At 54.4% G+C, this 25,294-nt stretch overlaps 2 protein-coding genes and 1 long non-coding RNA gene across 7 annotated transcripts in view; 1 reads left to right on the forward strand and 2 right to left on the reverse strand.

Moving 5' to 3' along the window:
• Positions 1-6,940: 6,940 nt before the first annotated feature.
• On the reverse strand, positions 6,941-15,495 carry SPATA32 (spermatogenesis associated 32). The gene is made up of 5 exons (XM_005584509.4): positions 15,329-15,495; positions 9,702-9,756; positions 8,911-8,950; positions 7,663-8,609; positions 6,941-7,061 (listed from the first exon to the last, which is right to left on the reverse strand). Exons 1-5 carry the CDS (start codon positions 15,339-15,341, stop codon positions 6,974-6,976), a joined length of 1,143 nt encoding a protein of 380 aa, XP_005584566.3. The 5' UTR covers positions 15,342-15,495; the 3' UTR covers positions 6,941-6,973.
• LOC102145115 (uncharacterized) lies at positions 15,357-23,025 on the forward strand. The gene is made up of 3 exons (XR_285408.5): positions 15,357-15,680; positions 20,320-20,538; positions 21,209-23,025. It is a non-coding gene; the product is annotated as an uncharacterized lncRNA (long non-coding RNA).
• MAP3K14 (mitogen-activated protein kinase kinase kinase 14) overlaps positions 16,384-25,294 on the reverse strand; it is a 54,061-nt gene continuing 45,150 nt past the window's right edge. For 4 of the 5 annotated variants that reach the window (XR_012425955.1, XM_005584512.5, XM_065531706.2 and 1 more), the window contains exons 10-16: positions 24,245-24,408; positions 23,600-23,750; positions 20,610-20,963; positions 20,299-20,405; positions 19,746-19,890; positions 18,383-18,483; positions 16,384-18,037 (exon numbers count right to left, since the gene is read on the reverse strand). Coding sequence is in view for 3 of the 5 variants with exons in the window: in XM_005584512.5 (XP_005584569.3) it covers positions 17,873-18,037; positions 18,383-18,483; positions 19,746-19,890; positions 20,299-20,405; positions 20,610-20,963; positions 23,600-23,750; positions 24,245-24,408 (1,187 nt within the window). In the remaining 2 variants the exon portion in view is untranslated. Of the gene's footprint in view, positions 18,038-18,382; positions 18,484-19,745; positions 19,891-20,298; positions 20,406-20,609; positions 20,964-23,599; positions 23,751-24,038; positions 24,409-25,294 lie in introns of all 5 variants that reach the window. The other variant, XR_012425954.1, reaches the window with a different exon arrangement.

Genomic DNA, 25,294 nt, shown 5'->3' on the forward strand with positions numbered 1-25,294 from the left:
TGGCTCAGCAAACGCTTTACTTGTACAAGCTCTTCATAGCAGGCCTCTGCAAACCAGCGGGCGCCTGGGAGAAAGGCTGCTGCTTTACTAGAGTTGGCGGCGAGGGAGCCCGGTTTGAGGGGACGGAGGCTCTCGTGGCTGGCCCGGGATCCCTGCGGGAGGCCGGAGGGGGCCAGCGCAAGGGCGAGTGGGCAGCTGGGGTCAGACCCGCCCGGCCAGCCCTGCAGCAGTTCTCCTTCCGGCTGCCCCGCCCCATTTGCGCCAGTCCTGCCGCCTACCTGGGCATCTGGTCCCTTTTCCTTTCGCCTTACCCAGTGCGTAGTGACGCCATGAGTGACCTCGCGTTACATCTCCGCGTGTGCCGCCTCCGTCTCCCCCTGCCGGGGCCCCATTTCTTCCGGGCCTGCCCACGCTCCTCGCCTGCCTCTCCCCTCCGCCAGCCGGTATTGCCCCATCTGTCTTTCCCGCCTCCGCGCACCTGTCCCGCCCCTCACTGCGTATCCCTCCCCCGCCCGCCGGCTCTCACCTAGGCCGAGCCACGCCCCGGGTTGGGCGGGAACTTGTGGCGGCCGGGCTAGTAGGGCTGGCTCAGGCGGAAGCCGGGGCCCGCGGCTGGGCTTCGTGTCCTGCGTTCCGGGAGCGCCGACTCCTCCAGGTTAGGAATCTGAGAGTAGGGGTTGCGCGCACCTAGGGTGGGTGCCCGGGAGGAGGTAGAGGAGGAGACGGTTCTCAGAGCGGGTCCTGGGGGTAGGAGGCGAGGGCGGGGGTTGTGAGTGGCTGGGAGAGGTCCCTCCCGCGGATACCCGCGCACCCCGCCCCGTCGGGGACTCACCTACTTCGTGCAGTCTGTGCAGCGAGCGCGCCAGCTCCTAGTTGGAGAGGCCGCTGATGCGCGCCGCGTGGCAGAAGGTGAGGCCCGCGTGGAGCGCCCCCCAACCCCCGCAGCCTGGGCTGAGCCCCAGAGCCCACTGCTTCTTGAAGTAGTAGCTTGGAGAAGAGAGGCGGGGAGGCCGCCTCAGACACCCCCAGCCCCAGCCCTCTCTGTCTCACAGGTGCGGAAGCCAAAGCAGGGCCGGGAGCCACTGCTTTGTCCTGGGGCGACTTGGGGCCCAGGAAACAGACCCAGAATTCAAGGCTCCCGTCTCTAGGGCAGGAACATCAGGGGTCCCGTGGAGCTGGTATGGTTGTGCCCACCTCATCACCTCCTGTGCCAACTTGGAGGGCACAAAGCCCCGGCCCAGCAGCTTGAATAGCATTTCCAAGAACAGGGTCTGCAGTCCCTGGGGGTCACAGACCTGGCTGTTCGTCACCCGGCTTGGGACAAAAAAGGTGAAGGAGCGTGAGGAGGGGGCTCCCCCTAGGCCAGGCCCACCCCTCCTCCACCAGCCTTGCCCCTCACCCATGCACTGAGCCAAGCGGTGGTTGTCATTGAAGACACCCAGGAAGTCACTGAAGCTTACGATTCCAACACCTGGGGAGAGAGCAGAGGGGGCGCTGTGGGTGCCTGCCCCTGCAGAAGGCCTGCCTTACAGATGCCTGCTGGCAGTTCCAGGTGTTAGAGAATCTAGTCCTGCCTCTAGCCAAGGGCAGACCCTAGTTTGAATGGGGGAGAAATGACCCGTGCCTTGGGGGTTCCCAAATCAGGATTAGGATTAACACAGTAGCAACGTTTACAGGCCATGAGATAGGTGTGTTGGTCAGGGCAGGCTTCCTGTAAGAGGGAACTTTAAAATAGGACCAGGCTAGGATTTTGTGGGAAGGGGAGGTATTCTTTAGAAGGATGCCTGGAGGTGGGAGGGGACAAGAGGACAGGGATGGGGCACCCACCATCCAAGTCCACCTGCGGCAGAGCCTCGAATGTCTCCTGTGGACTCAGTTGGATACCCACATTGCCTAGGGCGCCTTTCATGCTGTGCATGTCCACGGTACCCATTGGGCTGGAGCTGAAGAGTTTGAAGATATCCTGGAAGGCTGAGGGTAGAGGGGGACAGGTGGCAAGATAAACCACCCACACAGGAACCCTGAGAGCTGCCCACTCTAACTCAGGTGGAACTGACGACTTGGCTCATTCTAACTCCCTCCTGGGTGTTTTAAATTTTTATTTATTTGTTTATTTTTGAGACAGAGTCTCACTCTTTGCCCAGGCTGGAGTGCAGTGGTGAGATCTCGGCTCACTGCAACCTCAACCTCCCAAGGCTCAAACGATCCTCTCACCTCAGCCTCCTGAGTAGGTGGCATCACAGGTACGTGCCACCACACCTGGCTAATTGTTTAATTTGTTGTAGAGATGGGGTTTCACCGTGTTGCTCAGGCTGGTCTCGAAGTCCTGGGCTCAAGTAACCCTCCCGCTTTGGCCTCCCAAACTGTTGGGATTACAGACATCAACCTCCACACCTGGCCTGTAACTTTTAATATAAAGAGTAGCAGTGGCTGTTGTGTATTGGTACATGTTATGTGCCCATCCAGTCCTTATGTCCAAAACTCGTATTTGAAAAACATTCAAAATTCATGTCCAAGGTCACATCTAGCAGTCTGGCTCTGAAGCTACAGTGCCTTGGAGCCCTGCTGGTGCCTGGCATGTCGTAGGCACTGAGCATTGTTGATGATGAATAAAGTGATTCTGCTTTGAGGGGCCCTTGCCAATATCAGGACATGTTGTTTGGGGGAGCATGGGGCTGTGGTTTCTTTTGCCTTTACCCTTATGGTCTTAGGCCCCATGAGGCAGGGGAACTCAGATTTTTCCCCTCATTTTTTCTCCTCCTTTACCTTCTCCCTTCTTTCCCATCCTGTTCATCATCTATCTATCCATCCATCTAAATACCTGCATTCACCTATATACCAATCCATTGAGTTTTCTTTTCCTCTCCTCCCTCCTTCACACACACATGCACACACGCACACACACACACACACTCTGTGAGCTCTAGGGTTGTAGAGATGAGCAAATCAGACAAGCATGGAGGGATGGTTGCAAACACTGCTTCTTGCAGTGACCCCAGCTTCAGGGCAGGCAATCCCTTGTAGTTCTTCCCTGAGCACCCCCTAATTTTCTTCCTTACTCCCAGTCCTGGGGCCCTCACCTGCCAGCTGCTGGGGTGTCTCACCTGTCAAGCTGCCCCAGGAGATAGAAAGAGGTTGGAAAGGTCTTTGCACCTGTTGCATAGAAATGCCAGGGCCAGCCAGGCCTTACCCCAAACCCAGCCCCCAAGGCCTGGCCCCTGGTCCCTGCCTTCACCTCTCAGACCCAGCATCTGGACCTGACTCTGCTGGATGGGCAGCCACAAGGCCCTGGATTTCTGTTGCCCTCCTCATGGTGTGTTCAGCCTTTGTGGCCATGGCTAGTGCTAGCTCCGTCTGGGTCAGCCGGGCAGTGTGCAGCTGCAGCCTCCCTTTCTGCATCCTGCCTGCCTGCTCCTCTGCTGGATCTCATATGAGCAGCCTTTGAGGCTGCTGTGGAGGCCTTAGAGGCAGGAAGGAGAGAGGCAGAGGGGTCCAGCCCACTCAGGTACTCAGACCTGGGACCAGGCCTGTGGGTATACGGTTCCACCTCCTCCCAGGATCCTCCACATGAAACTGTACCACAGCCCTCTATGCAGGGGATTCTGGGGAAAGGGCTAGGGCAGTGATTCCCCCCACCCCGGGTGAGGGAAAAGGACCCTCCTCCAGACCTGGTCACCTGTTTGTTCTCAGTGATGACTCGATCTCTTGGTCTTCTGCCCTCTGCAAATTACTCCTAAAACTCAACAGTGAGGCCAGGCATGGTGCTCAGGACTGTAATCCCGGCACTTTGGATGGCCGAGGAGGGAGGATTGCTTGAGCCTAGAAGTTCAAGGCTGCAGTGAGCCGTGATGGCACCATTGTACTCCAGCCTGGGTGATGGAGAGAGAACTTGTCTCAAAAACCAAAAAAAACAAAACCCCTCAACAGTAAGAAAATGAACAGCCCGATTTTTTTTTTTTTAAAAAAAGGGCAAAAGCCAAGTGTGGTGGCTTACATCTTGAATCCCAGCACTTTGGGAAGCTGAGGTGGGAGGATCACTTGAGGCCAGGAGTTTGAGATCAGCCTGGGCAACACAGCAAGATCCCATCTCTACAAAAAATAAAATGCTTAGCCAGGCATGGTGGCGCACACCTTTAATCCCAGCTTTTTGGGAACCTGAGATGGGAGGATCACTTGAGCCCAGGAGTTCAAGGCTGCAATTAGCCATGATCGAGCCACTGCACTCTGCCTGGGTGACAGAATGAGGCCTTGTCAAAAAAAAAAAAAAAAAAAAATCTAAACAGGCACCTCGCCAAAGAATACATACAAATGAAAGTAAGCACATGAAAAAATGTTCAACATCATATGTTATCAGCAAATTGCAAATTAAAACAATGAGATACTATTATGCACCTATTCAGATACCAAAATCCAAAACACTACCACCACCAAATGCTGGTGAGGATGTGAAACAATAGGAACTGATTAATTACTGGTGGGAATGCAAAATGGTGCAGCCAATCTGGAAGACAAGTTTGGCAGTTTCTTACAAAATGAAACACACCCTTATCACATGATCCAGCAATTGTGCTCCTTGGTATTTATCCAAATGTTTTGAAAACTCATATCCACACAAAAACCTGCACATGGATGTTTATGGCAGCTGTATTCATAATTGCCAAAACCTGGCAACAACCCAGATGTCCTTCAGTAGGTGAATGGATAAATAAACAGTCATACACCCAGACAATGGAATAGTATTCACCACTAAAAATAAATGAGCTATCAAGCCAGGAAAAGACATGGAGGAACCTTAAACGTGTATTACCAGGTGAAAGAAGCCAACCCAAACAAACTGCATACCGTTTGATTCCAAATCATTCTGGAAAAGGCAAAACTGTGGCAATAGTAAAAGGACCAGTTGTTGACAGGAGTTGAAGGGGCCAGGTAGAGCACAGAACTTTTAGGGCAATGAAACGACTCTGTATCACACTACAATCAAAACCCATAGAACGGGCCAGGCGCGGTGGCTCACATCTGTAATCCCAGCACTTTGGGAGGCTGAGGTGGGTGGATCACCTAGAGTCAGGAGTTCAAGACCAGCCTGGCCAACATGGTGAAACCCTGTCTCTACAAAAATACAAAAATTAGATGGGCATGGTGGCGGGTGCCTGTAGTCCCAGCTACTTGGGAGGCTGAGGCAGGAGAATCGCTTAAACCCAGGAGGTGAACAGAGGTTGCAGTGAGCTGAGATCACACCATTGCACTCCAGCCTGGGTGACAGGGCACGACTCCGTCTCAAAAACAACAAACCCCCATAGAATGTAGAACACCAATAGTGAACCCCAATGTGAACTGTGGACTTTTGGTGATGATGATGAGTCAGTGTAGGTTTATCAGTTGTAACAAATGTACCACTGCAGGATGTCCAGAACCAGGGAGGTTGTATGTGGGTGGGGACAGGGGTACATGGGAACTCTCTGTACTTTCCACTCAGTTTTGCTGCAAACCTAAAACTGCTCTAAAAAATAAAGTCTATTAATTTAAAAAAACCTATGGAAAGATTAGTCCTGAGAGCCCAGTGATTCTGGCTCAGTCCCCCACCGCCCCCAAGACACCCACCTCTGCAGCTACTCCTTGTCCCTCCTTCCAGTCTCCCACCCGCTTCTCCTCCTGGCCCTGACCCATTCTGAACTGCTCACCCCTTCCTAATCACACCCTCCAGGCCCCTTGGACCCTCCAAAAGCTGGGCAGGCTCCTGAAGATCCACAAGGCTCGGCTTTCACTTAGCAGGGAACCTGAGGCCGGGCCATGGCGTAGCCTCCCATTCTCCTTCCCCCAGGCTTCCCTGTCCATCCACGCACTCCGAATCCCCTTCCTTCCTTTGCTGCCATCTCTACTCTGCCAGAAGTCAGTCTATACTGCTTGCCCTCTCGGCCTCCAAGGCCAAATCCTGGGTGGGAGGCGTGTGCATTTGTGTGCATTTTTTTTTTTCTTCTTCTTTGAGATAGAGTCTCGCTCTGTTGCTCAGGCTGGAGTGCAGTGGTGCAATCTCAGCTCACTGCAACCTCTGCCTCCCGGACTCGAGAGATCCTCCTGCCTCAGCCTCCCCAGTAGCTGGGACTATAGGCGCATGTCACCACGCCCAGCTAATTTTTGTATTTTTAGTAGAGATGGAGTTTCACCATGTTAGCCAGACTGGTCTCGCACTCCTGACCTCAAGTGATCTGCTGGCTTCTGCCTCCCAAAGTGCTGGAATTACAGGCATGAGACACCACACCCGGCCTTGTGTGCATATTTGGTACATGTGACTGTCAGGCACATGTGTACATGGGCATGGGTGTCGTATGCTGCTTCCTCTGTGTGTGGGTGCTGTATGTGTGATGTGCTGGACAGCTGGTGATGTCTGTGTGCACACGTCTGGGTGATGTATGGCTCTCTCCTGCATTTGAAGGTACTTTCTAGCTCCGGCCTGTTACCCGTGGAGGACCAGTCCTTCGGCCTCATTTTCCTCCCCTTCAAACTCCTGGATACCATCCCTTCCCCATGCCAGGCCTTCCCCATGAAGAGTGCAGGAAGATCCCCCTCAGACCCACTTTCTCATCTGCCCAGTCCATGCCCAGGAGGCCATCTCCTCAGATGATCCCAACACTTCCCTGGCCTTAGGCCAAGAGGAAGCCTCATTTCACAGTCTAAGAAATGGAAGCCTCAGAGGACACCGAGGCCTCCCCAAGACCAGCCACAAGTCTTTCTGCTGGCCTAGAGGGCTGGCCAGGAGGGAGTGAAGGGAACTGACCCTGGGGAGTGGACAGGTGAGAGATGGGTGGCCAGGACAAGGGTGGCATTGCCCTCTGGGGGCAGGTGGAGCTGGGGCAGCTAAAAAATGGGGTGGCAGACCAGGACACAGCAGCCAGGTGAGCTCCCTGGCCCAGGGGCATTTGCACAAAAGTCTGAGCCGACGGCCAGCACTGGAGGCTTTATTGGTTCTGTCTAGTCATTTCTCTGGGGTTGTGGGGGCTGACAGCTTAAAATGGATTTTCACCAATAATGGATTCTGTTTCTCTTTTCCTGGCGGCACTGAGCTGCAACACAAAAGAGAGAGTGTCACTTGGGCCCCAGAGGGTGGTCGAAGGAGAGGGTTGAGCCCAGAGGCCCCTCTGAAGAGGTCACTGGGGGTAAGGGGTCTTCTGCTGCTGCCTGTGTCTGGGCAGCTAAGGTTACGTTCTGTGTCCATTCACCACCAGAAAGCAAGGTGTACTGGAGTGCCCTGCATCCTCATTCTCCCCTCAAGAAAAGTGTCCTGGACTCCAGGGTTGGGGCCAACCTGTTCTCAACAGGGCAGACCCCAGCCTGAGCATTTCCGACCTTGGTGAGGCCCAACCCCCAGGGTGGGAAGCCACCTAATGCCAGCGTGGTCCTTCCCAGTTTGAACCCAGGCCCCTGTGCCCACCCTCCTTGGTCCCCAGGCTTCCTCCAGCCCTTGCCTTGGCTCTGCACCTCAGTCCACTGGAACCTTGTTCCAACAGCCTTTATGAGGTCACTGAGGTGGAGGCGTCACAGCCCACCGCATCCTGCTCCCAGGTCCTCATTCCAGTGTTCCCCACCCCTAGCCGGCTGTGTGAGGACCCCCCCTATGTTCTAGCACAGCCCCTCTATGGGAGCTGTGGGGCTGGCCTCACTCACTCTTCCTTGCCTCCCTGCAGCACAGGGGACGTGGCTGGTGGCTGGAGAAGCTGCATTTGCCCTTCGATGGTGGCCCTCTTGATCCCTGGCTTGCTGAAGTCAAAGTAAGATTGAGTGAAGTTCTTGTCTTCCTGACTCCAAGATTTCAGTGGTGCCCTGGCTTCACGTGGTTTCTCTGGTAGGGCCTCTGCGTGCTTTTCTGGCTTTTGCTCCTCCGCAGTGATCAGGAGGGGCTCTGTGGAAGGCTCCAGAGCCTCCTGAGGTGGAGCTTTCATCATGTGTTCCAAACTGGGCATGTCCGTCCTGCTGGAGGAGGCCATGGCCAGGGAAGATGCAAAGGTGATTAGCTCTGCCAGGCCAATGGGTGGCGGGAGATCTGAGGACAGGAGGGGGCTTGGCTCCTGGAAGCTTGTGGCCGGAGGAGCTGAGCGGGCATCGGGGCTCTGGAGCTGCTCCTTGGAGCACAGGGTGTCAGTGGGGATGGCCTCTCGGAGCCGGGAACTGATGGGCTGGCCTGCGCTGCCATTGTTGAGCTGCATGTTGATGGCCCGCTGCAGGCTGTGCTCTGAGGCCTGGATGAGCTTGTTTGCCCAGAAGAGGTGCTTGGAGGTCTGTGCACTGATGGAGTGACGGCAGGCGGACACGTGGTTCTCCTCCGTGAAACTCCCGCAGTTTGAATTCAGACTCCATGGTCTGAAGGTCTGCGGCGTGGGTGGCGCCATGTTGGAGTGGACGGACTCTATCTGGCACACCAGCTGCAGGGGCTCTTCGAGGTCAGACTCCTCGTTCCAGTTGGCTTTTGTGTCCAGCTCAGTTTCAAGCTTGAGGGCTGGGTACAGCTCTGACTCCAGTAAAGCCGGCACCTGTCCGATCTCCAGTTCTGGGTCTGGGTCTGGAGCCAGGTCCACTTTGAGCTGGGGCTTCTGCTCTAGCATGTCTGCCTCCAGCTGAAATGTTTCAACTCAAAGCTGAGGAGGCAGGAGCGGGAGGTCCTGCCCCTGAGGCCCTCCCTGGCACCGAGTCCCTGCCCCACCCCTGCCCCGGGTCCTGCTCTCTTCCCCCCGCCTCCCAACCCCATGCCTGCCTCCTCTCAGAGACCTGCCTGGTGAGGGGGTGTGTGTGTGAGTGTACCCACACTGGCCTGGTACTAGGGTCCCAGGATTGTCAAGGGTAGGGGCTGATGGAGACTTAGGGAAGAGCCCTGCCACTTGCCTACCACCTCCCCATAAGAGGACACCCCCTTTTTACCTCCTGTTCCTCTTGTATCTGGTGTTGACTTAAGTCATCTCTAAGACAGAAGGAGACAGAGTGGGTGATGGGGATCTGTGGGGTGGGTGGTGGCTTCAGCGGGAAGGGGGTTTCTGGGGCCCTCAAAGCCGTCTGCCTTGTAACAGAGGCTGGCAAGATGCACCTCCCCCCGACCACCCCGCCACCAGCTGATCCCCTCCCCTGGCTGTCCCACTCCACTGCCACCAGGAAGCCTGGAGTTGTATTCTGAAACTTGAGTGAGTTTAGGAAACTCCTTGCCAACTCATGCCCCCCCACCCCGCAAAAGAGGAATCCAGTTGGTTGGAGGTAAGGCCCAGGAATCTCATTTTTATCAAGCATTGCAGGTGAGCTGGGACAACTCACTTCGCGAATTAGTGCCCAGAACCCTAGTCCCCAGCAGGGGAGCCCCAGAGCAATGTCCTCCCACCCACCTGCCCACTCTTTCTTCAAGTGCCTGCCCACCCCCGCCTTGAGCAGCTCTGTCCTCAGGAAGCCAGGCAGCTCTGAGGGGTCAGGTCCTATTCTGTCCCTGGGTGTGCCTCACCACCCCTCAGTCTTCCTCTGCCAGGGGCTGAGGGCATAAACAGAAGCGGGAGGGTAGATACCCCATGCCCTCCCCAGTCTTTTGGCCTGGACACTGGCGCCGGGGAGGTTTTGAAAATGGCAGAAGGGAGGGAGATCCTAGGTTGGGGGATTGGTGGTGTCAGGGGCGAGGCTGGAGGTCCCAGAGGGCTCGGGGGAGGCCTGTGATGATCGGGGATGGTTCTCACCGCATCTCTGCAACCTCCACTGACCCTTTGCTGCAGCATGGAAATCCATGGGTACCTGGCAGGGGAAAGGAGGTGAGGGCAGGGAGCTGCAGGGTAGAGGACAGTCCCGGAGAGATTCCAGAGCCAGCCACCTCCTCCTGCCCTTCTTTTTCTCTGTTCCCAGCTGCATTCCCTCACCCACCTGCCCCGCCCTCCTTGTTCCCTAGCCGGTAGCCATTCCTATCCTCCAGTCCTGCTCCCTCCACTGTCTGTGCCTTGCCTCCTCGGAGGCTCCCTGTTCCATCTCCTTCCCCCAAAACTGTGACTGCTAACAGTACCCCGACCATGACGGGGCGCTTCCATAGCCTGGGCACTTTACCTGCTTTATCTCATGGATTCAACACAAAAAATTAGGACAGGTCCATTTGCCCAAGGCCCCCCAGCTGATCATAGCTGAAGTGGTGACTTGAATGCGGTTTTGACTCAGGAAACTCTTAACTCCCTGGCCCCCGGCTACTCCCAGGAGCCTGTAACTGCATGGAGTCCCCATCACGCCCCACGCGAACCTTCCCCATCTCCCCATTCCTGCTCTTCTGCTGGCTTCCTTTACTCTCTCTGGATCATCCATCACTGACTCCAGGCCAAGTCCTCCACCCGGGGTGTGTGATCTGAGGTGGTGCTAGCACCTAGCCGACGATTTAGGAGCTCAGATCCCCCTCTGCAGGGGAGACTGACTCCTTGGGAACGTCCCCAGCCCCACACCCTTCCCTGGAAGCTTGTATCTTTTACTGCAGAATCTGTTTCTTCACCCTGTGGGGGTGGGAAGCACCAGGCTGCCCTGTTCTCTGCTACTCAGGACCATGCGTAGGGGTTGATGGTGGGGCCATCATGACGACCCTGCCATCATGCAAGGTGGGTCCCCATCAGCCTGGGGTGTGGCAGGAAGTGACAGCCCTGGCTCTGACTGGGAAGAATGGCTCCCAGGAAGTGACTGAAAGGATGAGAATGTACTGCAGTCTCTTCCTAGAGATGTAGCGGCTGGAGGGAGGGGTCCTTGCATGGCTGGTCCTGGGATTGGGACCATCTGCTTTAGCCTGGTCTTGGGGGATGTATCCCCCAACCCTCCACCTCCTTGATCACTACGCTTCCCTGGCTTCCTCATGTGTCTCTCTTCTCCCTCTCCAACTCCCCCTGCCCCAGGTCCTGCTGTTCGCCAGGCTTCTGACCTCAGGGCCTTTGCTCCCTTTACAAAATTTCACTGGGCAGTTTAATCAACACCCACAGCCTCAACCCCTCCATAAATGGCAGCTGGGTATGGACAGGAGAAGAAATTACTGTTGTGTGAGCCTCTTAATAGCACTGGGGCTGGGAGAAAAAGTCAGATGTTGACTCAGCTTGAGATCTCTGTGCCTGACTTGAGAATGTTCTATTAGGGATTCAAATAATATTCTGCAGTATATGAAATAATTGAAAAAAAAATTTTTTTTTTGAGACGGGAGTCTCGCTCTGACCCCCAGGCAGGAGTGCAGTGGCGCGATCTCGGCTCACTGCAAGCTCCGCCTCCTGGGTTCACGCCATTCTCCCGCCTCAGCCTCCAGAGTAGCTGGGGCTGCAGGCGCCCGCCACAACGCCCGGCTAATTTTTTTTTGTATTTTTAGTAGAGATGGGGTTTCACCGTGTTAGCCAGGATGGTCTTGATCTCCTGACCTTGTGATCCGCCTGCCTCAGCCTCCCAAAGTGCTGGGATTACAGGCGTGAGCCACCGCGCCCGGCCCTTTTTTTTTTTTTTTTTTTTTTTTTTTTTGAGAGGGAGTCTCGCTCTGTTCAGCCCAGGCTGGAGTACAGTGGCCGGATCTCAGCTCACTGCAAGCTCCGCCTCCTGGGTTTACGCCATTCTCCTGCCTCAGCCTCCCGAGTAGCTTGGACTACAGGCGCCCGCCACCTCACCCGGCTAGTTTTTTTGTATTTTTTAGTAGAGATGGGATTTCACTGTGTTAGCCAAGATGGTCTCGATCTCCTGACCTCGTGATCTGCCTGTCTCGGCCTCCCAAAGTGCTGGGATTACAGGCTTGAGCCACCGCGCCTGGCCCCGGCTCACTCTTTGTATTTTTAGTAGAGATGGGGTTTCACCATTTTGGCCAGGCGGTCTCAAACTCCTGGCCTCAAATGATCTGCCTGCCTCGGCCTCCTAAAGTGCTGGGATTACAGGCATGAGCCACTGTGCCTGGCCGAAAGAATTTCTATTTCCAGTGGTTTGTTGCTAGCACACAGAAATAGATCCATCTTTTGTATCCTGCAACCATACTAAAATCTCATGTGTTCTCATAGCTTTTTTTCCTTTTAGATTCTATCGGATTTTCTACATAGACAATCATGTGTGTGAGTCAGGACACTTTTACTTCTTCCTTTCCAATCTTGTTCCTCTTATTTCATTTTCTTGCCTAATTGCACTGGGGACAATCTCCATACAATGTTGAGTAGGAGTGTGTGTGTACGTCCTCGCTTCGTTCTGAGCTTAGGGAAAAGTGTTTAGCCTTTCATCATTCAGGATGATGCTAGCTGTAGGTTTCTTCATGATGCCTTTTATTAGCTTGGGCATCTTCATGAAGTTTCCTCTCCTAGTTTGCTTAGTTTTAATTAGGAATGGATGCTGGATTTTGCCTAATGCTTTTTCTGCATTTATTGAGAATTTTGCCTAATGCTTTTTCTGCATTTATTGAGATGATCATATGGTTTTTCTTTAATATTATATATGTATACATAACATACATTATAATACATTAACATATGAGTAATGTTATATTATTTGGGTGATATTTCTTTTATATTTTTATATTCTGCTTATGGTAAAATACATTTTTTTTTTTTTTTTTGAGACGGAGTCTCGCTCTGTCCCCCAGGCTGGAGTGCAGTGGCTGGATCTCAGCTCACTGCAAGCTCCGCCTCCCGGGTTTACGCCATTCTCCTGCCTCAGCCTCCCGAGTAGCTGGGATTACAGGCGCCCGCCACCTCACCCGGCTAGTTTTTGTATTTTTTTAGTAGACACGGGGTTTCACCGGGTTAGCCAGGATGGTCTCGATCTCCTGACCTCGTGATCCGCCTGTCTCGGCCTCCCAAAGTGCTGGGATTACAGGCTTGAGCCACCGCGCCGGGCCACATCGATTTTTTTTGAGACAGGGTCTCACTCTGTTACCCAGGCTGGAGTTCAGTGGCACAGTTATGGCAATCTCAACCTCCCTGTCTCAAGTGATCCTCCCACCTCACCTCTGGAGTAGCTGGGACTACAGGTGTTCACCAACATATCCAGCTAATTTTTGTATTTTTTGTAGAGATAGGTCTTGTTATATTGCCCAGGCTGGTCTTGAACTCCTGGGCTCAAGCTATCCACCTGCGTTGGCTTCCCAAAGTGCTAGATTATTGGTGTGAGCCACCGTGCCCAGCTATAAATTGATTTTTTTAAATGTTAAATCAGCCTTGCATTACTGGGATAAACCTCATTTGGTCATGACGTATTACCCTTTTAATATGTTGTTGAATCTGATTGGCTTTTTTTCAGCATTTTCACATGCATATCCATGAGGGATATTGGTGTATAATTTTCTTTTCTTTATAATGTCTTTGTTAGGTTTTTATAGGGAGGATGGCTTGAGCCCGGGAGGCAGAGGTTGCAGTGAGCCAAGATGGTGCCATTGCAGTCCAGCCTGGGCGACAAAGCAAGACTCTGTCTCAACAACAACAACAACAACAACAACAACAACAACAACAACAACAAAAAACCAAAAAAAAGAGATGAGGACTCACTATGTTGCCCAGGCTGGTCTCAAACTCTTGAGCTCAAGCAATCTTCCCACCTTGGCCTCCCAAAGTGTTGGTATTACAGGCATGAGCCACCGTGCCTGGCCTAATTTCTTACCTCAAATTCACACCCTGTATGTCCAGACTCTTAAGTGTGGCCACCACGGCTCTGCCTGTCTGACTCCTGTCTCCCTTTCTAGTCTGTCATCTCTCCATATCCCACACTCCTTGCCCCATTCATCCTTCATCCTTTCACCCAAATGAGAAACCTGGGTCATTTGTGACTCCTCCTCACTCCGAAGCTCCTGCCCTCCTACCCCTGATGCTCTCCCTATCTCCCAGTACCAGAGCCAACACAAACCCACGTCTTCCTACCCTTTGGCACTTGGTGCTAAGTGCTTTGCACATTCAATCTTCATACCTACCCTATGCCCAGTTGGCCACAGCTCTCCTCTCACAGATGAGGAAACGTGTATGAGGTCATGCAGCTATTAAGAGCAGCACACGACCCAAAGGCAGGTCTGGCTGACTCTAGACTCTGGGATGCTACTCACTGCACTGTCTTAAATCTCTTTAGTCCTCCAGTGGGACCACTGCAACCATGTCCCCCTCCAACCTGGATTTTCAATGACCCCAGAGTGAGCCTGCTACATTTCACTTGCCTCTGGTCACCCCCAAACTCCATGTGGCCTCTTGATCTGATCTCTACCTTCATTTTTCATCTCTTGGCATCCATCTTCCTGTTCCTCACCCTAAGCCAAAGCTACCCCCAGAGTACGGCAGGCTCTTCTGCACCCAATGCCTTTGCAAATGCTATTTCTCATACCTGGAAAGTCTTCTTCTGGCAAAGTCCTACTCATGCCTGAAAGCCCAATTCAAATAATCAGTGTAATCCTCTCCATGACAGACCTGGCTGTCCAATCTACGTTTTTCCTTACAGGCGTGAGCCACTGCACCCTTTTTTTTTTTTTTTGACAGGGTCTTGCTCTGTGGCCCAGGCTGGAGTGGCGCCATCATAGCTCACTGCAACTCCTGGGCTCCAGTGAGCCTCCCAAGTAGCTGGGACTACAGGCTCATGCCACCACACCTGTCTAATTTTAAACATTTCCTGTAGAGGACAAAGTCTCGCTATGTTGCCTAGGCTGGTCTTGAACTCCTGGCCTTATGTGATTCTCTCACTTCTGCCTCCCAAAGTGTTGGGATTGCAGGCGTTGAGCCATCATGCCCACCTAATTTTTGATCATTTTTAATGCTGGCCCATGCCCTTCTGGGAGAGAGGATCCCCAAACGAAAGCCACCATTTCAGTGGGGGATCTGACGCTCCTATGGGAAGGGGAGACCCGGGGCACTAGGGGCAAACATCTTTGCTCATTGGTTCAGAGAAGAGTACAAGACACCAAGGAGGCGCTCAATGAAAATCTGCTCAAGACTGCCGCTCCTCCCTGCAAAGCCTCAAGCGTCAAGCAGGGACAACTGGATGTGATTTTTTGGATCTGCAGTTCAGGATAATTCATGAGTCGTTTCCTGTGCACAAGGCCATTGCTCCTTCTGTGGTCTCAGAACCCCTTCAAGAACCACTGACGCTGCAGGCCCTACCACAAGGCGCGCATGCGTGTCCGTGCGCGCACGCGGATGTGCACCACGGAGGGGCTGAGGCTGGGGGCAATAGTCAGGGGCACCGGGTGGGCTTTGGCGGGGGATCGACCTGCCTTTCAGGTGCCGGGGGTTTGGGAGCAGGGGAACGGGCCCCGGGCCGATTCCTGACCGCTTCCTCCGCGCCCCGCCCACACTCACTGTCGCTTTCCCCGCCCGCCCACCCGAACACCCGCCCCCGGGCGCCCGCCCGCTCCCACCTGTCACCCCCATGCAGACCGAGGCTCTGTCCTGGAGGCGGGGAGCGGGCTGGTAGATGCTGCCTCTCAGCCTCCAGTGTGCTCTTTGGCTGGGAGAGTGGGGGGCGCTGGAAATATTGGAGGCGCTGGTGCCTGTGATGTCGCCGCCTCTGTGACGTCCCTGCCGCGACCCCGCAGGCAGGGAGCCGCATTTAGGGTCCGGGCGGGCGGGCGGGCGGGCGAGCAGGCGGGGGACGGCCCGAGTGAGGTGTCCTCCGAAGGCTGCGGGCCCAAAGCCAGAACCCCTCTCCAAAGACCTCGGGAGTAGGGCTCGCGCTTCCGCTGCGGGCCCAGAGCAAGAGGCAGGCGGCAGGTAAGTTTGACTCTACTGGACCGGACTTGCACCCGCTCTGCACGCCAGGGGCTCAGGGCTGCCGCCCCTTTCGTGGTCCCAGGGCCCTTCCAAGAACCGGCTAAACCAACCCAAGCTGCGCGCACACACACTTGTGCACACACGGAGTGTGGAGCCAGATTCGATAAGGCATCACGTGTGCCCCAGCTCCATGACCAAGGAACTCAGCCACAAGGGCATCCCTGGCCCCATGCAGGGCTCAGGAGGCAGCGGAAAGGGTTGAGTCCAGGCCTCAAGGACAGGAGGGGAAGGTGGAGGGCCTGTGGTGTGCATCCAGCATCCCTAGCTGGTCAGGGCCCAGAACCCATCCCTATTTCCCTTCTGGTGGTAGAGGGCTGCCTGACTTGGGCAGTGGCACAAAGCATGCAGGCTTTGTCGTCCGCCTCCTCCACCCTTCAGCCTGGCAGTGTTTGGCAAGGGACTTCCCTGATGCCACTGGGCAAGGCATCTTGCCTAACTGGTCTGAATGAATAGCCCAGAGGTGGGACTAGAAGCACCCACTGGGAGGAGTGGTGGGAAAGCAGCCCCACTCAAGGGCTGAAACAGTCCTTGTCCAAAACAAGGGGGACTTGAAAAGATCTCACCAAGAAGGCAGAGGGGCAGTTGTTAGTGTCGTGAGGTTCAGCAAGCCGGCAGGCAAGAGAGAGGACACCAATGGCCTGGAAACATTTGTCATCACCCCAAACTTTATTGCTTACAAAGAGTTCTCTACAACCCACACTGCAGTACCAACGCTGCAGTTCTTTATGTGCTGGGGGCCGGGGCTGTCTCCCCGGGAGCAGTCTGGCTCGCTGTGGACAGCTGGACAAAGGCTGTCTTGGCAAGACGTGGGGATGAGCTTCTCCCAAGGAGTCTCGGCGTCCCCCGCCCCAGGAGGTTGAGGCTAGCTGACACCCCCCTGACAATTCACAGCTGACTTAATGCTACATGAGTCCTGAGTAGCTCCCCTGGGAGAAGAGGCTAAGCTGGGGCAATGGGGAAGTGGTTGCTATTAGAGAAATCTGGAGGAGGTTTGAGGAGTCACATGCATGTAGACAGCTCAAGACTGTCCCTTCACCCCATCTCCTGGACTGCTGTGCTCCTACAGAGTCACTGACCTGCCCTGCCAGAGGGCAGCCATGAAAGTGCTTTGAGGTCATCAGAGTGCAAAGTGCTGTCAGCAGTACCCTCCGGCCCGGGGCGGGGCAGGGTGAGTGTTCGTGTGAGCTGTGCTCTGGGGGGCCCGCACGCTGGACGCTGACAGTGGGGCTGGGGTGCCGGAGCGTCTCTGTCTGCTGCTTTCCTTAGTATTGATCATGTCCATCTACAGACCGTTCCTGTCAGGCACATCCTGCATCACCCTTCACCTTTACAGATGAGGGAAGAGCGCCAGTGAGTCTGGGGCAGTGCTGGGCCTGAAGGGGCTCAGAGTCTGCTGCGCTGGGGAAGAGTGATAGCCAGCAGCAAAGGGGCACGTGTCTGGGGACTGAGAACCACTTCACTTACACACCTTCTTTGGTCGTTGGCTGAACCAGAAGTCAACTCAGGACCTGTGTTACAACAATCTGAAAAGTGTGGTGTATTCTAGCAGGGAGCCTTCTGGGATCAGGCATTCCTTTCCCCTACACCCGAAAGGGATGAGCTGGCCAGGTGAGGCCGGGCAAGGGGGTCAGAGGCCTCCCGTTAACCTACGGGTGGGCATACCTGCTGACCTGGTTCTGCACTGAACCCGAGTGTAGGCCCTTACACACTCGACACCCTCACACCAGCCTGGAGGGTGAGGGGCCGAGGGGCTCGCCCATCCCTTCTGACCCAGGCTGGAAGCTGCTCTCCCCTGTCTGCCAGCAAATGGTCACTGATCCAAGCGGGCCAGGCCAACTCGACTGGAGCAGGGCAGAGAAGATCCTGTTTGTTTCCCGAGGGAACTCCTGCCGTCCTCCTCTGTCTCCTCACGTGGCAGAGTGTTTTCTCAGCAGGGTGGGGCAGGACTCAGGTGGGAAATCCTGGGAGGCGTTCTGCTTGCCCCCACCTTGCTGCTGCCAGACCCTGGTCCCACTGCTGAGCCGGGGGCTGGCAGATCCCTGGGAGCAGCTGAGCCTGTGTTTCAGGGCAGCATTGTGCGCCGAGCAGGAAGGCTGCTTCCGGCAGCGTGGAGCCGGCAGTGGAGGGTGGGGTTAGGGCCTGTTCTCCAGCTGGCCATGCTTGACCCTCCAGCTCCAGGCGAAGCTGCCATCAGGGGCCAGCGTGCACTGCAGGTCGATGCCCGAGTCTGGCACCTCCATGTCATAGCGAACAGGCTGCCCATCTTTGGTCACCAAGCTGAAGGCTGCGGCTGGGATCTAAGGGTGGAGCAAACCAGTGGGCTGAGATCATGGCATGGGGCTCAGAAGCCACGCAGAAAGGTAAAGACATCTCCCTCCAGCCAGACTGGCAGCCCTAAGGGCACTGTCTGTCTGTCATTCCACAGGACTCAGAGAATCCCACCCAGCCCAAGTGTGGGTTTGGAGGACCTCTCCGTCCCCACTGCCAGTCTTACTTTGAGGCCCTGGGGGACGTCGAAGGCCAATTCCACGTATTCCCTAGAGTGCCATTCTACTTCTTTGAAAGCCTTCCTCCTGGAGGGTGGGGCCAGGTGCACTGGCTTCTGGGACTCTGCTGGTCAAGAGAGTACCTGTACCCCTTACCTGGCTGCTGATGCCAGTGGCGATGTCTCCCACTTTGACCCGGTGGAACTCCCGGATGTGCAGGTGTTCACCATTGAGAGACTGTATTTGGACTTTCACACCTAGAAGGCGGGCAAGGTGACAGTCAGGAGAGCGGCTGCTGGCTCTCCAAGGACCAGGGTCCTGGCAGGGGCTGAGGGAATGTTTTTGTTAAAAGTCACTCTGCCCTTAATGTAGAGGGGAGCAGGTCTGGTGTGATGAAGCAGCAGAGATAAAATTTAGGCTGGTCTAAGCACAGCTGCATTTTTGTTTGTTTTTGAGACAGAGTCTTACTGTGTCGCCCTGGCTGTAGTGCAATGGAGCAATCTCAGCTCACTGCAACCTCTATCTCCCAGGTTCAAGTGATTCTCCCGCCTCAGCCTCTCGAGTAGCTGGGATTACAGGCATGTGCCACTACACCCAGCTAATTTTTATATTTTTAGGAAAGATGGGGTTACACCATGTTGGTCAGGCTGGTCTCGAATTCCTGACCTCATGTAATCCACCTGCCTTGGCCTCCCTAAGTGCTGGGATTACAGGCGTGAGCCACCACACCCAGTCACAAAGTTGCATTTTATAAGAAAAATAAAAAATTCAGGCTGGAACAGCCCTCATGTTATATACACCTGCTAGTTCTTCCTGGCCGTCAGCACCTGGGATCTGGCCTGTGCGTTGCTAAGAGCTGGGGTTGGCTCCTATGGGGAAGTAGTATTTCAACTTGGATGCAAAGCAGAAAGGAACTGAACACAAAGATCCTTAAATTAGATTATGGGCAATTTAGATTGTTCCCCGAGTTGAAGTGGCCTCTGGCCTGCTGCCATGAGTCACACTTGCCCTGGAGAGCAGGGCACTCCGATCTGATGATGCCCTTGTTCTAGCAAAGCCACATCATAACCTATGCAATCAAGCTTGAAAACGAAGGAATTTTATGTTGTCTTTCTCATTTGACCTCAGATCTCAGAGGGGGCTCCTTTTGCTGAGTTTCTGATTAAAATGCTCATGGGTCCTGTTCCTTTCCCTTTAGAAGAGATTAATTGCTCAGTTTCCTGACTCCAGGTCAAGAGAGACTGCCCTCCTCCCCAAGCTAGGGGAACCTTCTGGGACTCCATCAGCCGCCAATGAGGGGATAATGGTCCCTCACTGCCCAATCAGGAGAGGCTCGTGGGTGATGGGGACCTTTGCTTGAAACCCAACTTACTGGCCAGGAACCTCAAGTTCTGGGACCAGGCGCCTTCCTCCCTCCCACTGTGCCAGGGGAGGGGAGACACAATCCCTCAATGGCTGTCTAGCTCCAGGCAGATCGGCTGCCATGGGGGCTGCTGAGCAGGTGGGAATTGGACTGTACCATTGAAATAGCTTGGGGTGTCGGTGGGCCGCCCCCGGGCCAGCACCATGTTCCAGCTGGAGCTTCGAGCCTCGGCCTGGCTGCTCCAGGAGTGTACGCCTGAGCTCAGGGTGTCCCGCGAACTTTGAGAGGCCTTTGATGGGTTCTGAAACAACAGGATTGGGTACGGATTCAGGGCCCTGGGCTCCAGGATCCATTTCTGGCTTGGGTCTCATTTGAGGCAAAGGGGCACTGCTCATGCCCTCAGCTGGAGGAGGGTAAGGGTTGCCTCCACGGGGGACCAAAGCCTGCCTCCCCATTATCTCTGGTGGCAAAACACATTCCCTAATCCCAGAAGGGTAGATTCCCATGGTTTCTCTCACTCTGAACCATGACCACCTCCCCCGACCTAGTGAGGACCCCTACCAGAAGGAAGGGGTGACCCCCATCACCCTCCCTTTACCCACTACTTGCAGAGTCCATTCACTAGCTGGACGCAAAGCTATTTGCTCTGTGCCAGGACCGGGAGAACCACACCCCTGGAGCCATGGCTGCGGGGCCACAACTGACTCACCTTCTCGCTGTCATCTGACAGGGAGAGGCTGTCGATGCTGAGGCACGAGAGAATTTGCTCCTGCTCCTCCAGAGAAAATGGCTGGGACAAGCTGTTCAGGAATAATTCTGCAGGGAAAAGTGGAAGAAAATGGCTGTGAAAGACTGGGAGGAGGCTGGCTGTGTTTTCAGGGGTTCTTCCTGCACAGTCTGTAGAAGCTGAGCTGCTGGGGAAGGGGCTGGAAGAAAGCCCACACCGCAGGTAAGGAGAAGCGCTGGCCTCCCTCCGCGGCCAGTGCTCGGCGCCCCAGCTGCAGCCATGGTTGCCCGTACCTATTTCCAGCTGCTGCAGTTCCTGCTCCGGGAAGGTTGCTTTCCGCTCTGGTGAGCTGGGGTTTCTGGCAGGGGCTGGCTCCAGGGAAGACAGAGGTAAGGGTTCCCACATCCCAGACTCCTCCTTGCTCAAAGTCAAGGGAGGAGACTTGTTTGGCTCTGGGGGCTCTGGTGGGAGAGGAGGCTGGAGCTTAGGGGCTCTGCCTGTTGTCTCCTCAACTGGCCGAGGCTCTGGGGCCCTTGGCGAAAGCTCCCTCGGCTGGGCATGGAGGGTCTGGTGATAATTGGCTTGATTTGGTGGTGGATGTCTTGGTTCTTTATATTCTCCCCTCCAAGGGCTCTTCAGACCTCCCACTAGAAAACAGAGAGGACAATGGTGAGGGGAAGCGTGCTGTGCACAGGCTATCCAGGCAGGAGCGGCCTCTCCTGAGTGCAGAAGGGCTAGAGGCGAACAGAGGGGAGGACCTGCCCCAGGCCACCATGGGAGGTGACTTCAGAGGGCAGCGTGGTGGTCTCCACAGGAGACTTCCTCAGTAAGATGGTCCCAATATAACAGGGATAGGACTGGATTTCTGTCTTTAGTTCCGTTTTCCTTCTAGGTGTCAGTAGCAAATTGAAAAACTACAGAATCAGTTCCAGAGGACTTTATTAATAAGAAAGAGAAGATTGAAAAAAGCCCTGGGGCTACACCAACTCAAGAGCTCCCAGGCAAAGTGGCGTCCTGGACCCACCATCTCTCCTACCCCGTCCTCAGTCAGTACTTCCCCAGGCACCGTTGGTTCTGGTGCGGGGCGAGTTCAACTCTGGGACCACCCTCATCCTTATAACTACCAGCTGTCTTTGGTGAGGTGCAAGATCTCTCTGGTTTTATTTCATTTTCATTCCTATAATCACGGCCTTTTTGTGCCCATCCCTCAGGTGACGTTCTATTGTGTTTGATGTATCATTTTTGATTGGGTTGTGTTCTTGCAAAATGTGTGTCATTTTATTTATCGATTTTTATTTTTGTATTTTTTGTTTTTTAAAGAGACGAGGTCTCACCATGTTGCCCAGGCTGGTCTCCAACTCCTGGGCTCAAGCGATCCTTCCACCTCAGCCTCCTGAGTGGCTGGGACTACAGACGTGCGCCACCATACCTGGCTATTGATCAGTTTTTAGTTTACCAAACATTACCATCTGGGTTCCATTCTGTGTCGGGTTCTCTTTTCACTCAGCACCATGGCTTTAGGATCTGTCCATGCTGCTCTGTGAACACCGAGTTGCTTTAACTGCTTGGTGCTCCATGCGGCATCCTTTTTTGTGTCTCTGTCCTCCCAATGAGGGACCCCACTGTACCCTACTCCCCTCCCACAAAGGAAGCTGTAGCGCGCATCCTCAGGCGTGTTCCCATATGGATCTGTTGGCATTCCTTTGTCAGTGCACCCAGGGGTAGCGGTCCTGGGTCTCAGTCTGCAGACATCTGCCTGAGTGCAGCCAGGCGCTCTCCAGAGTGGGCAGCCTTGTCCACATGCCCATCAGCAGCACCCGAGGGGTCCCAACAGCCCCACATCCCACCAACTTTCTGCTTTTTTCCAGTCAAATGGCTCTCGAGTGTTACCTGGCTTCATTTATTTATTTTTTGAGTCAGGGTCTCTGCTGCCCAGGCTGGAGTGCAGTGGTACAATCGTGGCTCACTGCAGCCTCGACCTCCCAGGCTCAAACAATCCTCCCACCTCCTGAGTAGCTGGGACTACAGGCACATGCCACCATGTCTGGTTAATTTTTAAATTTTTTTTGCAGAGAAAGGGTCTTGCTATGTTGCTCAGGCTGATCTTGAACTCCTGGCCTCAAGTGATCCTCCTGCCCCAGCCTCCCAAAGTGCTGGGATTACAGGTGTGTGCCACTGCTCCCGGCCTCTCTTTATTTTGTATTCTTGGATTCCTAGAGAGTTTCAGCCCCCTTTACACATCATAACCCTTGTGATATTAGTAAACATATATTTCATCTTTAACCCCATTTCTGGCACATAACTCCTAAAAGCCTTACTCTCCAAAGTGATCTCTTTCTATGTACTAATGGATTGACTGAAGGCTGGCAGCCCCTAGGTAGCTTCAGGATGGAGGCTGGTCATCCGAGAGACACAGGCAGGATTAGAGGGCTGGGACTTTCATCCTACCATCCCACATACTGGGAGGGAAGGGGGCTAAAGGTTAAGCTGTTCGCCAGTGGCCAATGGTTTCATCAGTCATGACTTTGTAATGAAGCCTCCACAAAAACCCAAGAAGACAGGGTTCGGAGAGCTTCTGGTAGCTGGGCACGTGGAGGTTCCTGGAGGGTGCCAAGCCCTAGAAGCTCCGCGCTCCCTCCCACATGCCTTGCCCTATGCATCTCATTTGTATCCTTTGTAATATCCTTTCTAATAAACTGGTAAATGTAAGGTTTCTCTGAGTTCTGTGAGCCACTCCAGCAAATTAATCGATCCCAAGGAGGGGGTCGTGGGGTCCCTGATTTATAGCCAGTTGGTCAGAAGCACAGGTAAACACATGGGCCTGAGACTGGCATGGGTAGGGGGCACAGTCTTGGGGATCAAGCCTTCCTGTTGCGGGCTCTGACGCTGCCTCCAGGTAGATAGTGTTAGTGTTAGAACAGAACTGAATTAGAGGACACCCAGCTCGTGTCTGCTGCGAACTGATTGCTGGCTTGGTGGGGTGGAAATCCCCACACATGTGGTCACAGGAGTCTTCGGGTTGATTGTAGTTGAGTGGGAGAATGGAAAAAGCACTTCGAGTTTGTATGTGAATTTTCTCTTTCCCATCTCCTGAGCGCTGCCTCTGCGTCAAGGCGTGGTACTGCCACAATCTCCCAACAACCCCGAGGCTGCTGCACCCCCTACTCCAGAGGGGGAAACTAAGGCTCTGAGGGGTACCTTGCTCTGGACCTGTGGCCACCTGTCTCCTCTGTCCACCTCTGTCCTCTGCCCCCCGGGTCAGCCAGCGCGCAGCTCCTCTTACCTTGCTGTAGTGCCTGGTTCACCTTCCCTGCCAGCTCCGCTGCAGATGCGCGGTGGACGGGCTCTTTCTTCAGCCCCTCTTGGATGGCCTGGGCTGTGAGAGGGGCACAGGAGGCTGGGATCTCCCTCACAGGCGGAGGCTCGCTGGCAATCTGGGGCACAAAAGACAACAGGTGAGGCCTGCCTTCCCTCATTTCCTGATACCCGGCTGTTACTGCTCTCTGTGCAACTCCCGCCGGCCCCTGCTGCCACTGTGCTGGGGTCTATCACAAGGAATGGAGGGGTCTGGGCTACAGTGAGGGCACTTTTCCCAGGACAGGGACACATGGAGCCCGTAAAACAGGCCAGAGCCAGGCAGCAAGATGCCCAGAGCTTCCAGGCCCGGCCCGTTAGGAGGCAGGTGGATGGGGCCCAGGGTATGGACAGAAGAGAGTTCTCACCTGCCATGAACTTGGTGAGCCTCCGCAGCTGGATCTCCCTTTGTACCCCCAGATTTGGGTGGCAAGTATTTGAATTAGGATCCCACATGGATGACCAGGCCTCCCCTTGCTCCAACTGCCACCGCAGAGCAGCCCCTCAAGCCTGCGGCCCGGGCCCCAGGGCCCTGCAGCTCCCCATGTTGGCCATGCCGGGTGCCGTCACCGACCTTGAGGCAGAGCGGCCCTCGGAAGAACTGAGTCCAGGGGTGGCAGCCGTTGAGCATGTGCAGCATCATGCAGCAGCTGCTCCAGACGTCCACCTTGGCGTCGCAGCGCCTGCCCAACACCACCTCCGGAGCCATGTGGGTCTCTGTGCCAGGGATGTAGTCCCCTGAGAAGGCGGATAAGACATAAAGTCACCTGGAATGCTGATGGGCAGGAGCCTAGGCAATGGTCACCCCAGTTAATCCTCGGGGTATCTTAAATTTGTCACTGTTAAAGTACGTTTTATTTTATTATCTTTTTCGTTCTTTGAGACAGAGTCTCGCTCTGTCAACCCAGGCTGGAGTACGGTGGTGCGATCTTGGCTCACTGCAACCTCCGCTTCCTGGGTTCAAGCGATTCTCCTGCCTCAGCCTCCTGAGTAGCTGGAATTACAGGCATGAGCCACCACGCCCAGCTAATTTTTATATTTTTAGTAGAGATGGGGTTTCACCATGCTGGCTAGGCTGGTTTCAAACTCCTGATCTCAGGTGAGCCACCCACTTCGGCCTCCCAAAGTGCTGAGATTACAGGCATGAGCCACTGTATCCGGCCATGTTAAAGTACTTTAAATACAGAAATAACATCTCCAAGTCAAACTTGTAGGGAGGAGCTAGGCGGGGACTCTGCTGGGAACTTGTACCAAGCAACAGAGCACCCATGATATGGACTCTGCCCTTTGGACCAAACCCTTAAAGTGTTTTTTGAAAATAGGGCAGGGGCTGGATATTACAAATTAGGTTGTAGAAGGTTAATTACTGGTATGATGTTCCTGAAATACCAGTAAGTGAAATTTAAAAATCATAATAGAAAACTTATTTGCATAAAAGACTGAAAGAATAGATGGCAGATGTGAACAGTGGTTTTTTTTCCTGGTGATCTGTATTTGTAATTTTTGCTTAGCTCTACTTTCTTCAAAAGATATTAGAAAAAAGGGTCAGGCAGTGGCTCATGCCTGTAATCCCAGCACTTTGGGAGACTGAGGTGGGAGGACAGCTTAAATCCAGGAATTTGAG

This window comes from Macaca fascicularis, chromosome 16, assembly GCF_037993035.2.
Source record: "Macaca fascicularis isolate 582-1 chromosome 16, T2T-MFA8v1.1".
NCBI lineage: Eukaryota > Metazoa > Chordata > Mammalia > Primates > Cercopithecidae > Macaca > Macaca fascicularis.

Bases quoted from the DNA above. Each gene is read 5' to 3' on its own strand.
- SPATA32 (XM_005584509.4), bottom strand. The intron at 8,610-8,910 runs GTAAAAAGGGGG...GAAACATTTCAG, and splicing joins AGATACAAGAGGAACAGGAG to CTGGAGGCAGACATGCTAGA. The intron at 7,062-7,662 runs GTGAGTGAGGCC...TTTGTGTTGCAG, and splicing joins CTGCAGGGAGGCAAGGAAGA to CTCAGTGCCGCCAGGAAAAG.